The sequence below is a fragment of the Pristis pectinata genome, chromosome 40, assembly GCF_009764475.1.
Source record: "Pristis pectinata isolate sPriPec2 chromosome 40, sPriPec2.1.pri, whole genome shotgun sequence".
Lineage (NCBI taxonomy): Eukaryota > Metazoa > Chordata > Chondrichthyes > Rhinopristiformes > Pristidae > Pristis > Pristis pectinata.
In genome coordinates this window covers 6,316,854-6,333,592 of record NC_067443.1, presented here as the reverse complement: position 1 = coordinate 6,333,592, position 16,739 = coordinate 6,316,854, and the positions used below count along the sequence as shown (strand labels likewise).

Here is a 16,739-nt window from a genome sequence, read left to right as displayed (position 1 = left end):
GGCGGGCTCTCCCTCGAACCGCTGTCGGTTTTGGAAAGAGGCGGAGCTTGGCGCAAGAGCACGCGGATGGCTTAGGGGGCGTGGCTTATTGAGGAGAGGGGTGCTCCCATTGGTGGGCGTGGTTCCCGACCTCCGCACCGGATTGGTTCCTGACGTCGCCCATCACGAAACAGCTGGCGGGGTTCCGACGCCATTTCTGTGAGGGGCACAGACTGAATCCTCCTCGATTACCAACCAAACGGAACCGTCGCGGGGATAATGACAACCACCAGGACCTGAATTCACTCCAGATGTATCATTCAAGCCTGGAATTGGTGTCTTCTTGTCAAAGATTTACCAGTTGCCCCTCACAAACATGGCGGTCAGCTGCCGAGCAACCAATCAACGCGGCCGAGGCCGTGGGCGGGTCTGTTAATTGAACCAATCGGCTTGCAGCAGGGCGGGCCTGTTATTCTTGACATGCGCAGTTTGGGGGAGGCTGAGGCGCGGTGACGTCATCGGTGCCAGGTTGGAAGTTGTGGTAAGTTGCCCAAGTCCAGAGGCAGGGTGTCTGCGTGAGGGGCTTTCTGATCTGGCAGTGCTTTTAAATCAGGTCGTGCAATTTACCCGAGTGCTAAAGCAAGGAAGAAGACGGTTTTAAAAAAAGTGCACATTGAACACTTAATGTGCAATGGTAAACATGTGGAAAATGACAGCTTGTCAAACCAGCTGTTGTTGCATTTACTTCATTGTAAAGGGAGGCAGGGCAGATCCAGGATCTTGGTATCCTGCACAGCCCAAGTCCTGTGCAAGCATAAAAGCACAGTCCTGCAGCCAAGGTGCAGTTCCAAACGATGTAATTGCCATTATAGGGAAACAGTGTAGGGAACTTCTGTACAGAGAGGTGATGAGATTTTCACACCTGGAAAATTGCACACAGTTTGGGTGTCCTGGTGTAAGGGATGATGCGTTTGCATTGGAGGCAGGGCAGAGAGGGTTTACTTCAAAAGCTTCACTGGGTAATTCCTGGGATGAATGGGTAGCTGTATGATGAAAGTTGAGCAGATTGAATTTCTCTTCATGGGGAATTAGAATAACAAGAGGCGATCCTGAATGATTCTTGACGGGGTGGAGACTCGATGGTTCCCCATCGAGATGTTGGACAGTGCGACCCGTCACTGCGTGTCTGACTGACCCCTCGACAGTGTGATCCCATCTGCGTGCAACTGACTGATCCCCCCGACTGTATGACCCTGTCATTGACCAAAGAGTGTGTGATGGGACAGTGTAGAGGGAGCTTCACTCTGTCTCTGACCCCGGGAGTGTGTGATGGGACGGTGTAGAGGGAGCTTCATTCTGTGAGTGACCCCGGGAGTGTGTGATGGGACGGTGCAGAGGGAGCTTCACTCTGTGTCTGACCCCGGGAGTGTGTGATGGGACAGTGTGGAGGGAGCTTCATTCTGTGTATAACTTGTACTATCTCTGCCTGGGAGGGTTAGGTTTGGGGATTTGACCAGAGAATGCAGTGCTAAACTAGGTACCAGTTTTCTTATTTCTTTCTGAGGACATGGATCCTGGTGACCAGGACCTTCTGGTCAGTTACCAGGAACAGCAGGAGGGAATATTCCCAGGGAATGGCTATTCCGGACCGAATATTACCATCGAAGGACAGGAAGAGGCAGAAGAAGTGATGGCTAAATGGTCAGTCACCAGACCTGGGGTGAGCGATGCTTTTGAGGAGTTGTGTCCTGATGTGGATACTATTTATAGGATGTTACAGTCTCTGAAATCCCATGCAACCCTGTCTCCGTGACCCCCTCCAGACCTGCACCCCTCCCCGTCTCTGTGAGCCCCTCCGGCCCCTGCACCCCTCCCCGTCTCTGTGACCCCCTCCGGCCCCTGCACCCCTCCCCGTCTCTGTGACCCCCTCCGGCCCCTGCACCCCTCCCCATCTCTGTGACCCCCTCCGGACCCTGCACCCCTCCCAGTCTCTGTGACCCCCCTCCAGCCCCTACACCCCTCTCAGACACCTGCAGCCCCCACACTCCCAGCCCCCCTGAACATTCCCGATTCCCATCACCTCCTCCTCTGTCGCTCCGAGCTCTGGAATTCCCTCCCCGGACCCCTCAACCCTCTGCATCAGGTGACCTTGAGCCCCCTCGGTCTCAGGCCCAGCCAGTAGGGAGTGGTCCCCCGCAGGGGGAGGTCTGGGTCGGAGGGTCAGTCTGGTGTTTACCCTCCTGAGGCCAGCATCTCCCCCCCCTCCCCGCAGGGTGTGAGCAGGGTGGAGCTGGACAAGCTGCTGCAGATGCCCGTGAACCCCAACGAGGTGTACAACAACAACAACAATAACAACAACAACAGCGCGGCCGAGACGGCTTCCGAGACGGACAGCGGCATCTCCGACGACCAGCGGCCCGACAGCCCCCTTCCCGCCGAGACCACCCCTGCCCGCCTCTTCCAGCTCGTGTACGGGGTCAGCGTGAAGACGGAGGCACCGAGCGTTGATGCCGACCTGGTGTCCATCGAGCTCGGTCGGTGATCTCAGAGCAGTGGGGGGATGGGAGGGGAGGGGAGGGGTGGGGGGGCTCTGTCAGTAGGGTAGGTGAAATCCTCCTCCCTCTCCTGCCACTCCCCCTCCCCTGCCCCACATCTCCCCCCAACCTTTGACTCCCCCTCCCCTTCCCTCCCCCATCTCCCCCTCCCCTCTTCCTCCCCATTTCCCCCTCCCCATTTCCCCCCTCCATCTCCCATCTCCCCCCCACTTCTCCCCTACCATCTCCCCCCTCCCCCCCCATCTCCCCGTCCCCCTCCCAGTGATGCAACCAGTCAGGATACTTCCAACAGTAACATCTGTAGATCTGTTGGTGTGTGTGTATAGAATCCTACAGCACAGAAACAGGCCCTTTTGACGCACCGTGTCCATGGCGACCGTGGTACCTGTCCGCACTAACCCCACTCACCCACATTGGTCCCGTACCCCGCTACACCTTTCCTATCCAAGTCCCTCTCCAAACACCTCCAAACCTTGCAACTGGATCTGCCTCCAACACCGCAAGAAACTGCAGAGAGTTGTGGACACAGCCCAGCGCATCACGGAAACCAGCCTCCCCTCCATGGACTCTGTCTACACTTCCCACTGCCTCGGAAAAGCAGCCGACATAATCAAAGACCCCACCCACCCCGGACATTCTCTCTTCTCCCCCCTCCCATAGGGCAGAAGATACAAAAGCCTGAAAGCACGTACCACCAGGGTCGAGGACAGCTTCTATCCCGCTGTTATGACTATTTAACGATGTTGGACTCTTGACCTCACAATCTACCTCATTGTGGCCCTTGCACCTTATTGTCTGCCTGCGCTGCACTATCTCTGTAACTGCGACACTTTATTCTGCATTCTGTTACTGCTTTCTCTGGTGCTATTTCAATTCACCATTGTAATACATTAATCTGTATGGACGGCATGCAAAACAAAGTTTTTCACTGTACCTCAGTACACGTGACAATAATAAACCAACTTACCAATTTAATTTACCAACTTTATCTCCTCTGGCAGCTTGATCCAGACATCACCGCCCTCACTGTGAAAATCTTACACTTGGATCCCTTTTAAATTTCCCCCCTCTCACCTGCGTCCTTTGGTTCTGGACTTCCCTGTGCCCTGGGGAAAGAATCCTCTCTACCCTATTCATGCTTTAGATAAGATAAGATATCTTTATTAGTCACATGTACATTGAAACACACAGTGAAATGCATCCTTTGCGTAGTGTTCTGGGGGCAGCCCGCAAGTGTCGCCACGCTTCTGGCGCCAACATAGCATGCCCACAACTTCCTAACCCGTACGTCTTTGGAATGTGGGAGGAAACCGGAGCACCCGGAGGAAACCCACGCAGACACGGGGAGAACATACAAACTCCTCACAGACAGCAGCCGGAATTGAACCCAGGTCGCCAGCGCTGTAATAGCGTTACACTAACTGCTACACTACCGTGCCTGCCTTTAAGGTTGCTCCCGCAGCCTCCTCCGTTCCAGTGAGAGTAAACCAGACGAAGGTTCTCAACCCGAAACATCGACTGTCCATTTCCCTCTGCAGATTTGTATTGGTTTATTATTGTCACTTGTACCAAGGTACAGTGAAAAACTTGTCTTGCATACCGATTGTACAGGTCAATTCATTACACAGTGCAGTTGCATTGAGTTAGTACAGAGTGCATTGATGTAGTACAGGTAAAAACAATAACAGTACAGAGTAAAGTGTCACAGCTACAGAGAAAGTGCAGTGCAATAAGGTGCAAGGTCACAACAAGGTAGATCATGAGGTCAGAGTCCATCTCATTGTATAAGGGAACCGTTCAATAGTCCTATCACAGTGGGGTAGAAGCTGTCCTTGAGCCTGGTGGTACGTGCCCTCAGGCTCCTGTATCTTCTACCCGATGGAAAAGGAGAGAAGAGAGAATGACCCGGGTGGGTGGGGTCTTTGATTATGCCGGCTGCTTCACCAAGACAGTGAGAGGTAAAGACAGAGTCCATGGTTTCCGTGACGTGCTGGGCTGTGTCCAGAACTCTCTGCAGCTCCTTGCATTCCTGGGCAGAGCAGTTGCCGTACCAAGCCGTGATATGTGCAGGATACCCTAAAGGTTAACCAGCAGGTCGGATCGGCGGTAAAGAAAGCAAATGCTATGTTGGCATTCATTTCGAGAGGTATCATGTATAAAAGTAGGGAGGTGTTGATGAGGCTCTATGGAGCACTGGTGAGGCCTCATTTGGAATACTGTGCGCAGTTTTGGGCCCCATATCTTAGGAAGGATGTGCTGATGTTGGAGAGGGTTCAGAGGAGATTTACGAGGATGATTCCTGGGATGAAAGGGCTTACATACAATGAGCATTTGTCGGCTCTTGGACTGTACTCACTGGAGTACAGAAGAACGAGAGGGGACCTCATAGAAATATTTCGAGTGTTGAAAGGACTGGACACAGTAGATGTGGCTAAGCTGTTTCCCTTGGTGGGTGAGTCCAGGACGAGAGGGCACAGTCTTAGAATTAGAGGGTACCCATTTAGAACAGAGATGGAGAGAAATTTCTTTAGCCAGAGGATCATGGATTTATGGAATTCGTTGCCACATACAGCTGTGGAGGCCCGATCCTTGGGGGTGTTTAAGGAGGAGATTGATAGGTACCTAATTAGTCAGGGTATCAAGGGATATGGGGAAAAGGCCGGGAATTGGGGCTGGATAGGAATAGTATTAGTTTAGCTCCTGGAGCAGACTCGATGGGCCGAATGGCCTACTTCTGCTCCTTTGCCTTGTGGACTTGTGACGTCCTGACCCCGGCATTTTGTGCATTGCTCCAGATTCCCGCACCCGTGGTCTTTGTCTCCAATAAACCCGGATTATCCAACCTCTCCTCCTAACCGCAGCCCTCCTTCCGGGCAGTGTCCTGGTGCATCTCTTCTGCACCCTCTCTGTTGCTATCGCGTTCTTCCTGCCGTGTTGTCTGCCGAGTGGGTCTCACCGATCGCTTGTACGGCCGTAGCGGCGTCCGAATGTTTGTGGTCCTCTGTTCACTCTCCCGTGGGTGTTCCAGGCGAGGTCAGCACTTATCGCCTGTCCCTAATTGCCCCTTGGGAGGGTGCTCCCATGGCACTGCGAGGCTCCGGGGTTCAGCCGCGGGTGACGGTGAAGGAAGGGCAGTGCGCGACCGCAGGCGGTGGGTACACGTGTGCCAGGGGTCGGGTTGCGTGGGGGGTGGTGGAGTGACCGCCAGCTGTTTTGTCTCCCTCCACCCGTTGCAGGCAGCTGGAAGAGCCAGGTGTTGCTGCCCGAGGCTTGCATCGTAGACACTGCACCGGGAACCAGCAGCGGCGCCAGGAGGGCAGGATACGGCGCCGGCGGCGACCCGGGCACCACGGACAGCCTGCTGGTACGGCAAGCGGAGGGGCAGGGTGCTGGGGGTGGGGGGGAGGGAGGGATGGGTCCGGCAGCCAGCTCAGGCCCCAGCACTGCCCGGCTGGAGGGATCCGCATCTGGTTGCACCGTGGCCGGCTACAGTGTACAACCCGTCCCGCAGCGAGAGGAGGGACCCTGGGGAGAGGGGCCACCCGTCCCGGGGGGAGTGGAGGGACGCTGGGGAGAGGGGGGGACCTGACCCGGGGGTGGGGGAGGAGAGGGTGTGCCCGTCCCGAGGGGAAGGTCCCCAGGGAGAGGGGGCACCCGTCCCAGGGGGAGAGGAGGGATGCTGGGGAGAGCGGGTGCCTGTCCCGGGGGGAGAGGAAGGTCTCATCCCTCACTGAGAGGAGGGCCCTGTCTCCCCTGGCGAGAGGTGGCACCCCGGGGAGATGGTGTGTGGGTCCTCACCAGTGTGGGCGCCCATTCTTGCCTGATACACTGGGTGTAATGGATGGGCCGGCACAGCTGAGCCGCTGCCTCCCGGCGCTGGTGACCCGGGTTCGATCCCGATCTCTGCCGCTGCCTGTGTGGAGTTTGCACGTTCTCCCTGTGACCGCGTGGGTTCACCGCCCACGTCCCTCTGCAGTGCAGGGGTCGGTGGGTAAATGGGCTGCTCGTGTGTGGGGGGAGTTGATGGGAACGTGGGGAGGATGGGATGGGTGTAGGTGGTTGGCCGATGGTCAGCACGGTCTCAGTGGGCCGAATGGCCTGTTTCCGGGCCGTACCTCTGGGTGACTGGGGTGGGCAGTGTTGGTGGAAGTGATCGGGGTAACTGTCTCCTTCCTATCTGGCAGCATTTCCCGGATCTGTCCTTAACCGAGGAGGAGAAGCGATTGCTGAGTCAGGAAGGCATCGTACTGCCTAGCAACCTACCGCTGACCAAGGTATCCTGGCAACCGTCACCAACACCCCAGCACCAGGGCACATCCGGGGAACAGCAATGGGACGAGGCGGTGGGTGGGGGGTGGGTGGGAATCAGGGAAGGAATTCCCGTAACTCCAGTGGAGAACAATGGGAATTTGCAGAGGGAGGGGTTCAGGGGCCAGAGGGGGTCACGGAGACGGGGAGGGGTGCAGGGGCCAGAGGGGGTCACGGAGACGGGGAGAGGTGCAGGGGCCAGAGGGGGTCACGGAGACGGGGAGGGGTGCAGGGGCCAGAGGGGGTCACGGAGACGGGGAGGGGTGCAGGGGCCAGAGGGGGTCACGGAGACGGGGAGGGGTGCAGGGGCCAGAGGGGGTCACGGAGACGGGGAGGGGTGAAAGAGGTGATACCTCAAGAAGACATCATCCACCACTAAGGACCCTCACCACCCAGGACATGCCCACTTCTCGTTACTACCATCGGGGAGGAGGTACAGGAGCCTGAAGATCCACACTCAACGATTCAGGAACAGCTCCTTCCCCTCCGCCATCAGATTTCTGAACGGTCCATGAACCCATGAACACTACCCCGTTATTCCTCTGTTTGCAGTATTTATTCATTTTTGTAATTTATAGTAATTTTATGGCCTTGCATTGTACTGCTGCCGCAAAACGACACATCTCACGTCATCTAGGGCCGTGATAATGAAGCTGATTCTGATCAGTCTGTGTTTAACCCTTTCTCTCCCTCACTCTCCTCCCCACCCCAGGCAGAGGAGCGGATTCTGAAGAAGGTTCGGAGGAAGATCAGGAACAAGCAGTCGGCGCAGGAGAGTCGCAGGAGGAAGAAGGAATACATCGACGGGCTGGAGAGCAGGTGACGTGCAGGGAGGCCAGGAGTGCTGGGGTCGACGGGGCGTCGGTGGTCCGTCACGGCTTGGCCGGGGCTTTGTGCCTGGGAGCAGGTCAGGATGTTACGTTGCGGTCGTACGAGGCCGCATTTGGAAGATTGTGTTCAGTTTTGGTCGCCCTGCTGTTGGGAAGATGCCATTAAGCTGGAAAATGCGCAGCGGAAGATGTTCGAGGGACTCTGGAGAGAGGTTCAGCAGGGTGGGATTTTTATCACTGGAGCGCAGGAGAGGGAGGGGTGATCTTAAAGAGGTGGATAAAATCATGAGGGGCAGAGATAGGGTGAATGCACTCAGTCTTTTCCCCAGGGTTGGGGAATCAAGAACTAGAGGGCACAGGTTTAGGGTGAGAGGGGAGAGATTTAATAGGAACCTGCGGGGCAACTTTTTCACCCAGAGGGTGGTCCGTATGCCAGAGGAAGTGCTTGAGGCAGGAACGTTAACAACATTTAAAAGACACTTGGACGGGCCCACGGATAGGAAAGGTTTAGAGGGATAAGGGTCAAACAGGGGTAAATGGGACTGGCTTAGATGGTCAGCACGGGCTGGTTGGGCCAAAGGGCCTGTTTCCGTGCAGCATGACTCTAAGCGGTGCCCGGGATGGGGACTAGAAGACGTTCCGGGAAGGGGGGGTGCGGAGGTTGGAGGGTGGATCAGGGACAGGGTCCGTGGGCTGGGCCCAGGAGGTGGGCGAGGGACGGCGTGGGTGGCTTGGGAGGGGACTGGGGAGAGGCAGACGAGGGGCAGGTAGGAGGGGAGTGGGAGAGGGGCATGGCCAAGTCTGCAGTTGGGTTGGTTCTGGCATAGAACGGTACAGCACAGGAACAGGCCCTTCGGCCCACAATGTCTGTGCTGAACATGCTGCCAAGTTAAACTAAATCCCTTCTGCCTGCACGTGATCCACATCCCTCCATTCCCCGCACATTTGTGTGTCTAACGGCCTCTTAAACCCCTCTACCGTATCTGCCTCCACCCCCACCCCGGCAGCACGTTCCACGCACCCACTGCTCTCTGTGTAAAAAAAAAACTTGCCCCACACACCTCCTTTAAACTTTCCCCCTCTAGTGTTTGACATTTCTACCCTGGGAAAAAGATTCTGGCTGTCTATCCTATCTCTGCCTCTCATAATCTTATAAACTCCTCTCAGGTCTCCCCTCAGCCTCCGACACTCCGGAGAAAACAACCCAAGTTTGTCCAACCTCTCCTTATAGCTCATGCTTTCTAACCCAGGCAGCGTCCTGGTGAACCTCCTCTGCGCCCTCTCCGAAGCCTCCACATCCTTCCTGTGACGGGGCGACCAGAACTGCCCGCAATACTCCAAGTGCGGCCGGACCAGAGTTTGCGTAGGAAGTGGATCTTGGGGGCGGAATGAGGGGTTGGGGGGGGGGTTCCAGGGACGTCTGAGGGTGGGCGGGGCCTGGGACTGGAGGGGCGGGGCCTGTGGTAGGTGAGTGACGGTTCCGACGCCTTCTGTCTTCCCCCAGAGTTGCTGCATGCACCGCTCAGAACCAAGAGCTTCAGAAGCAGGTGGAACAGCTGGAGCACCACAACCTGTGAGTATCTCTCGTCCGTCCCGTCCGCGTTCCCTCTGCTCTGCCCTCCCTGCAGTACGTCGCTCCCTTACCGTGCAGTAACGTGTGGTAATTGGTTTATCATTGTCACACGTACTGAGATACGGTGAAAATTTCTTGTCTGCGAGCCATCCAGACAGATCATTCCGTACACAAGTACATTGAGGTAGTAAAAAGGAAAACAGAATGCAGGATAAAGTGTTACATAGAAAGTGCAGGCAGGCAGTAAGGTGCAAGGGCCACGACGAGGTAGATTGGGAGATCAAAAGTCCATCTTTAGTGTGTGTTGGAGGTCCATTCAAGAGTCTGATAACAGCTGGGTAGAAGCTGTCCTTGAGCCTGGTGGTACGCGCTTTCAGGCTCTTGTATCTTCTGTCTGAGAGGAGGAGGGGGAGAAGAGAGAATGTCCGGGGTGGGTGGGGTCTTTGATTATGTCGGCTGCTTCCCCGAGGCAGCGGGAAGTGTAGACAGAGTCCGTGGAGGGGAGGCTGGCATCCGTGATGCGCTGGGCTGTGTCCACAACTCTCCGCGGTTTCTTGCGGTCCCGGGCAGAGCAGTTGCCGTACCAAGCCGTGATGCATCCGGATAGGATGCTCTCTGTGGTGCATCTATAAAAATCGATAAGATAGATAAGGTATCTTTATTAGTCACATGTACATCGAAACCCACAGTGAAATGCATCTATTGTGTAGAGTGTGCTGGGGGCAGCCCACAAGTGTCGCCACGCTTCCGGCGCCAACACAGCACGCCCACAACTTCCTAACCCATATGTCTTTGGAATGTGGGAGGAAACCGGAGCACCCGGAAGAAACCCACGCAGACACGGGGAGAACGTACAAACTCCTTACAGACAGTGGCCAGAATTGAACCCGGGTCGCTGGCGCTGTAATAGCGTCACGCTAACCGTTACGGCGAAGGGTCAACTGGGACATTGCGGATCTCCTCAGCCTTCTGAGGAAGTGGAGGCGCTGGTGAGCTTTCTTGGCCGTGGCGTGAGCACAAGGAGGGACAATGAGAATGAAAAACTCGACGATGCTGGAGGAACTCAGCAGGCCGGGCAGCATCCGTGGAGAAAAGCAGGCGGTCAACGTCTCGGGTCAGGACCCTTCTTCAGGACTGAAGATAGGAATAGGGGAAGCCCGATACATAGGAGGGAAAAGCAGAGCAGTGATAGGTGGACAAAAGAGGGGAGGCGGGGTGGCGATAGGTAGATGCAGGTAAGAGATGGTGATGGGCAGGTGTGGGGGAGGAGGGGAGAGCAGATCCACTGGGGGACGGGTCAAAGGTACAGAGAGAGGGGAAAGAGGCGCAGGAAGGGAAGAAAAGGGGCATGGTGGGGGGGTGGGTGTTTGTGGGGAAGGGGGGTGGGGATTACTTAAAGTGGGGGAATTCAATCTTCATGCCGTTCGGCTGCAAGGCTCCAGGCCGGAAAATGAGGTGCTGTTCCTCCAGTTTGCGCTCAGAATTCTCCCGGCAGTGGAGGAGGCCGAGGACCGACGTCAGTGATAATGTGGGAGGGGGAGTTGAAGTGACCGGCAACGGGGAGATGCAGGTCGCGGTTACGGACACCTATCACTGCCCTGCTTTTCCCTCCTATGTATCGGGCTTCCCCTTTTCCTATCTTCAGTCCCGAAGAAGGGTCCTGACCCGAGACGTTGACCGCCTGCTTCTCTCCACGGACGCTGCCTGGCCTGCTGAGTTCCACCAGCATCATCGTGTTTTTCATTTAGATTCCAGCATTTGTTTCTCTATCATCACAGGCACGTAGGTACAGACAACACCCAGAACGTAAATTGTACATAAATTTTAGAAAAAGATTGTACAGAAACACAATCAGGGACAAGTCCATGGTGCTGCAAGGGGTGTTCCATCGCTGAGGGAGAGGGGAGGTTGATTTGCACGATGTTCTCTGGGTTGTGTTTCTCGCGGTCCTGGGCAGAGCGGCTGCATTTCACTTTCCTTCTTCTCATCCCCAGGTCTCTGATCACCCAGCTGCGGAGACTGCAGTCTCTAATTAAACAGACGTCAAACAAAGCGGCCCAGACCAGCACCTGCGTCATGGTGAGTGTGCAGTAACGTCAGCAGGGGTTGGGGGGGGGGGGGGGGGGGAGTGGAATACTGAGCGGGGGGATCCAGGGGCCCACTAGGGCATCAAAGTCAACGCTCAAGTCCATGTATGTACAGAACATAGAACACAGAACAGTACCACACAGGGACAGGCCCTTCGGCCCACCATGTTGTGCTGGATTAATTAAACTCGTGATAAAACACCTAACTAAACTGATCCCTTCTGCCTGCACAATGTCCGTCTCCCTCCATTCCCTGCACATCCATGGGTCCGTCTAAGAGCCTCTTAAACCCCTCGATCATATCTGCCTCCACCCCCACCCCTGGCAGCACATTCCAGGCACCCACCACTCTCTGTGTAAAAAAAAACCTGCCCTGCACATCTCCTTTGAAGTTTCCCCCTCTCATATTAAATGCATGCCCTGTAGTTTTAGACATTTCAACAGGTGCAAGGAAAATCATACTCGCACTAGCACAACAGGCAGATTGTATTAGAAACACAACATTTGCAAGAAAAGCATGTTATAGAAGAAAGAACACAAATAGAACAAAAACTAAAGTCTACTGTAGCGCAAAGTGGTCCTGGTGTTGTGATTAGGGTTGTGCCGGTTGGTTCAAGAACCGAATGGTTGAAGGGAAGTTGCTGTTCCTGAACCTGGTGGTGTGGGGACTTCAGGCTTCTGTACCTCCTGCCCGATGGGAGCCACGAGAAGACAGCACGGCCCGGATGGTGGGGATCTTTGACGGTGGTCGTTGCCTTCTTGAGGCAGCGTCTCCTGTAGATGTCAGGTATCTGATACCTCTTCGTCCTCAGACCGGAAGAATCTAATGTGGCCTGGGATTCCCGTGGTACATCCTGATCTCACTCCGCACCCTTCACTAAAGTTCGGACATTGGGCAAGGCGCTCAATCCAAAAATAAATTCGGTCATCAAAACTCAAAAGTGCTGGAAATACCTGGCAGGTCAGTCAGCATCTGTGGAGAAACAGTTAATGTTTCATGCCAAGGATCAGAACTGACCAAAGCAATAATTAAGTTTCAGAGAAAATGGGGAAGGAGGGGGAGGAGTGGGGGAAGAGAGAGGGCAGAGTGCAGGGTCTAAAGTTACCAATGGTAAATACTCTGGACTGTAAACCTGAATTATAAGCAGAAAGTATGACTACAACTGGTAGATTTTTGAAACAACAGGTAATGCTGGAGACACTCAGCAGGTCAGGCAGCATCTGTGGAAGGAGAAACTGTTAATGTTCTGGGTCTGGGATCCTTCAACAGAAAGAGAAATACAAGTCGGTTTTCAGTGGCAGGGAAGTTGGGAGAGGAATGGGTAAATCAAGTGAACTCCCAGGCGAGACCAAATGGTGGCTGGAGAAGGTTACAGATGTTTGTCTGTGAAATCTGTTGTGAAGGGTGAGGCTACGGGGTAAGCTACATCAAATAAGGCTGCAGAAGGGGTTCACCTGGATTCGAGGGCTTCAGCCACAAGGAGAGGTTGGACAAAGTTGGGTTGTTTTCTCTGGAGCCGAGTTTTCTCTGGGGGTTGGTGGGGAGGTAGATGGGGAGATGGACCTGGGGTGGAACAAGTCACCCTCACTCAGCTGGGGGAGCGCTGCCCTGGTTGAACCCGGGACGGTTCGGACGGAGATCCGAAGGGATCCGCCGTCCTGTTCCCGCTGCCGAGGCGCGGGTCACCGGGACGGAGCGTTCGCCCCGCCGGAGGCCGCCCCGCTCACGCCTTTCTGTCCCTCCTGCAGATCCTGGCCTGCTCCCTGGTGTTGCTGATCTTTCCCAGTTACAGCCCGTTCCGGTTGGAGAATCCGGTCAGCCAGCAGGGCTACAAACCCACCGGAGGTACACCTGGCCTCAGTACCGCCCCTCCCGCGGCGCGGCGCTCCCTCCTCACCGCCCCTCCCACGACGCTCCCTCCTCACCGCCCCTCCCGCGGCGCGGCGCTCCCTCCTCACCGCCCCTCCCACGGCACAGCGCTCCCTCCTCGCCGCCCCTCCCGCGGCGCGGCGCTCCCTCCTCGCCGCCCCTCCCGCAGCGCTCCCTCCTCACCGCCCCTCCCACAGCACGGCGGTCCCTTCTCACCGCCCCTCCCGCGGCGCGGCTCTCCCTCCTCACCGCCCCTCCCGCGGCGCGGCGCTCCCTCCTCACCGCCCCTCCCGCAGTGCGGCGCTCCCTCCTCACCGCCCCTCCCGCAGCGCTCCCTCCTCACCGCCCTTCTCAGGATATACTGCCCTCTCTCTCCCTCTGCAGTGATCTCCCGGACAATCCTGACCGACGTGGAGTCCTCCCGGAGGTCGGAAGGCGCGGAACCGGTGGATCTGCAGGGCGATCGGCGGGACCCAGCGGACCCCTTGCAGATGTTGCCCACCGCCGGCGGGACGCGACCCTCCCCCGAGGGGGAGCCTGCCGTCGCCCGGGGCAGCCACCAGGAGGCGGGCAGGAGCCCCTCGCCTGTCCCGTCCGGTCCCGGCGCCACCGCCAACGGGAGCCGCCTTCAACCTCCAGGACAGGACCCTTCACCCGCGGGCGCCGACTCGTCCAAACCCGGGCACGCAGACGAGATGTGACGGGGGGAACCGCACGGCTGCCGACTGACCCCCGCCCGCTGACGGGACCCCCGGCCTGTGTGGACGACAGGACACCGAGGGACCGGTCAGTGGGTGCCCGGCCGCACTGACCCCCAGACACTTCCCCTCCTGACGGGACAGGCGCTCTCCCACCGGGCTCGGGAGAGGGGACTGTGGGTGCGGCATTCCTCACTGTGGCGGGTTATACTTAGGTTCCCCGAAACCTCTGCCCTGTCCCTGGTTCTCCCTCTGTCTGTGTCTTACACTGTCTATCACTCTCTCCCTTCATTCTGTCTGTCTGTCTCTCTCTCCGCCTGTGTGTCTCTCTTTGTATCTCTCTGTCTCTCTCTATTTCTCCATCTCTCTCCCCTCTCTGTCCCCCCCTCTCTGTCTGTCTGTCTCTCTCTCCGTCTGTGTGTCTCTCTTTGTATCTCTCTGTCTCTCTCTCTGTCTCTCTCTATTTCTCCATCTCTCTCCCCTCTCTGTCCCCCCCTCTCTGTCTGTCTCTCTCTCCGTCTGTGTGTCTCTCTTTGTATCTCTCTGTCTCTCTCTATTTCTCCATCTCTCTCCCCTCTCTGTCCCCCCCTCTCTGTCTGTCTCCGTCTCCGTCTGTGTGTCTCTCTTTGTATCTCTCTGTCTCTCTCTCCGTCTCTCTCTATTTCTCCATCTCTCGTCCCCTCTCTGTCTCCCCCTCTCTGTCTGTCTGTCTCTCTCTCCGCCTGTGTCTCTCTCTTTGTATCTCTCTGTCTCTCTCTCCGTCTCTCTCTATTTCTCCATCTCTCGTCCACTCTCTGTCTCCCCCTCTCTGTCTGTCTGTCTCTCTCTCCGTCTGTGTGTCTCTCTCTCTTTGTATCTCTCTGTCTCTCTCTATTTCTCCATCTCTCTCCCCTCTCTGTCCCCCCCTCTCTGTCTGTCTGTCTCTCTCTCCGCCTGTGTGTCTCTCTCTTTGTATCTCTCTGTCTCTCTCTCTGTCTCTCTCTATTTCTCCATCTCTCTCCCCCTCTCTGTCTCCACCTCTCTGTCTGTCTGTCTGTCTCTCTCTCTCTGTCACTCTCTCTGTGTCTGTCTGTCTCTCTCTCACTGTCTCTCTGTTTGTTCTGGGATGCAATCTACATGAAATAAAATATTTGATATCTGCATAACCTCAAACCCTCCAGTTGCTGAAGAGCCCTCTCAGTGTCACACCATTCCTGTAACTGATTCTCTTACCTGATATTTTGTAGTCACCTCGAGTCCGAATAATTTTTACGTAGGGCAAGGGAACTCTTTGTAGTAAAAGTGAGTGTGTCGCACGGATCCGGAGCCCTGCTGGAATTGTACTGTGAATTCCACTCCACGATCATTTGTTGAGCTTGTCCTTTTCCACTGCTTTGGTTAAGAACAAGGGAGAAATGTGGAGTGAGCTTCTGTAGCTGACAGAAGAGTTTGGTTGTGTGTGTGTGTGTGTGTGTGTGTGTGTGTGTGTGTGTGTGTGTGTGTGTGTGTGTGTGTGAGACGAGATCATGCAGTGTAATGTGGTGGATGCTGTGTACATGGACAAACAAAATAGCCTTTGTCAATGTTCCACGTGAAAGGCCTGCCAGCCACGTTAGGTCCTGTAGAAGGTAAGGGACAGAAAGAAGAGATTGGTGGGGACCAGATGGGAGTTACAGAGTCGTACAGCATGGAGACAGGCCCTTCGGCCCAACTGCTCTGTGCTGACCAAGATGCCCATCCAAGCTGGTCTAATTTGCCCGTGTTTGGCTCATAACCTTCTAAACCTTTCCTATCCACATACCTGTCCGACTGTCTTTTAAAAGCTCTTATTGTACCTGCCTCACCCACTTCCCCTGGCAGTGTGTTCCATATAAATACTGCCTTCTGTGTGAAAAAGGTTGCCCCTCAAGTTCCCGTTAAACCTTCCCTCTCTCACCTATGCCTGCTAGTTCTTGATTCCCTGACCCTGGGGAAAAGACTATGTGCATTCACCCTGTCTATGCCCCTCGTGATTTTATACAATCACCCCTCTGACACTCCAAATAAAGCCCTAGCCTGTCCAACCTCTCCCTATAACTCAGTCCCTCGAGTCCCGGCAACATCCTCGTAAATCTTTTCGGTACTCTTTCCAGCTTAATGGCATCTTTCCTGTAGGAGGGCGACCAAACCTGAACGCAATACTCCAAGTGTGGCCTCACCAGTGTCCTGTACAACCGCACCGTGACACCCTCAACGTTTATACTCAGTTCCCTTACTGACGAAGGCCAGTGCGCCAAAAGCCAATGTTATCAGGACTGCTCCCCAGAGCTGGTGTGGGAAGCAAAGCTTTCACTTCTGAGGTATGAATATCGTGGGACACTTTGCTAACTTTCGAGCCAACTTGCGAACTTTGCAATGTCGTTAAAATGAACGGACTTTGGGGAGGGTACAGAGAAACGGGTGAAACGAGCGGACGGAGTGCACAAAACAGGAGAGGAAATATAAATCAAATAGTACAATTCAGATTGAAATGGTACAATTCCAAAAGTTATGCAGCAACATCACCCTTTGAGGGTTATGCAGAGTGAAGCCTCCAAGAGAAAAAGATTGGTTTATTACTGTCACCTGTACCGAGGTACAGTGAGAAACGTTGTTTTGCATGCCGTCCATACACCTCATTTCATCACATCAGTGCATCGAGGTAGTACAAGGGGAAACAATAACAGAATGCAGAATAAAGTGCTACAGTTACAGGGAAAGTGCAGTGCAGGCAGACAATAAGGTGCAAGGGCCACTAGTAGGTAGGTTTGTCTCTCTTCTCTTCAATGGGCATATCCTTAATTTTTAAAAGTGACCCCCGAGTTCCAGATTTTCCCACAGG

General features: G+C 55.3%; 1 protein-coding gene across 1 annotated transcript; it reads left to right on the top strand.

Moving 5' to 3' along the window:
* Window positions 1–491: 491 nt before the first annotated feature.
* On the top strand, window positions 492–15,049 carry LOC127587357 (cyclic AMP-responsive element-binding protein 3-like protein 4). Its single transcript, XM_052045626.1, has 10 exons — window positions 492–520; window positions 1,544–1,699; window positions 2,252–2,513; window positions 5,771–5,898; window positions 6,719–6,808; window positions 7,555–7,661; window positions 9,177–9,245; window positions 11,240–11,324; window positions 13,082–13,178; window positions 13,587–15,049. The coding sequence occupies exons 2-10, from the start codon at window positions 1,547–1,549 to the stop codon at window positions 13,901–13,903; spliced, it is 1,308 nt and encodes a 435-aa protein (XP_051901586.1). The 5' UTR covers window positions 492–520; window positions 1,544–1,546; the 3' UTR covers window positions 13,904–15,049.
* The last annotated feature ends 1,690 nt before the right edge of the window (window positions 15,050–16,739 follow it).

What these genes read in the sequence shown, in the direction of transcription:
- LOC127587357 (XM_052045626.1), top strand. Translation starts at nt 1,547, where the DNA reads ATGGATCCTGGTGACCAGGACCTTCTGGTCAGTTACCAGGAACAGCAG. An exon ending in ATCGACGGGCTGGAGAGCAG is followed by an intron (nt 7,662 to 9,176) that starts GTGACGTGCAGG and finishes GTCTTCCCCCAG; the next exon opens with AGTTGCTGCATGCACCGCTC. An exon ending in CAGCTGGAGCACCACAACCT is followed by an intron (nt 9,246 to 11,239) that starts GTGAGTATCTCT and finishes TCTCATCCCCAG; the next exon opens with GTCTCTGATCACCCAGCTGC.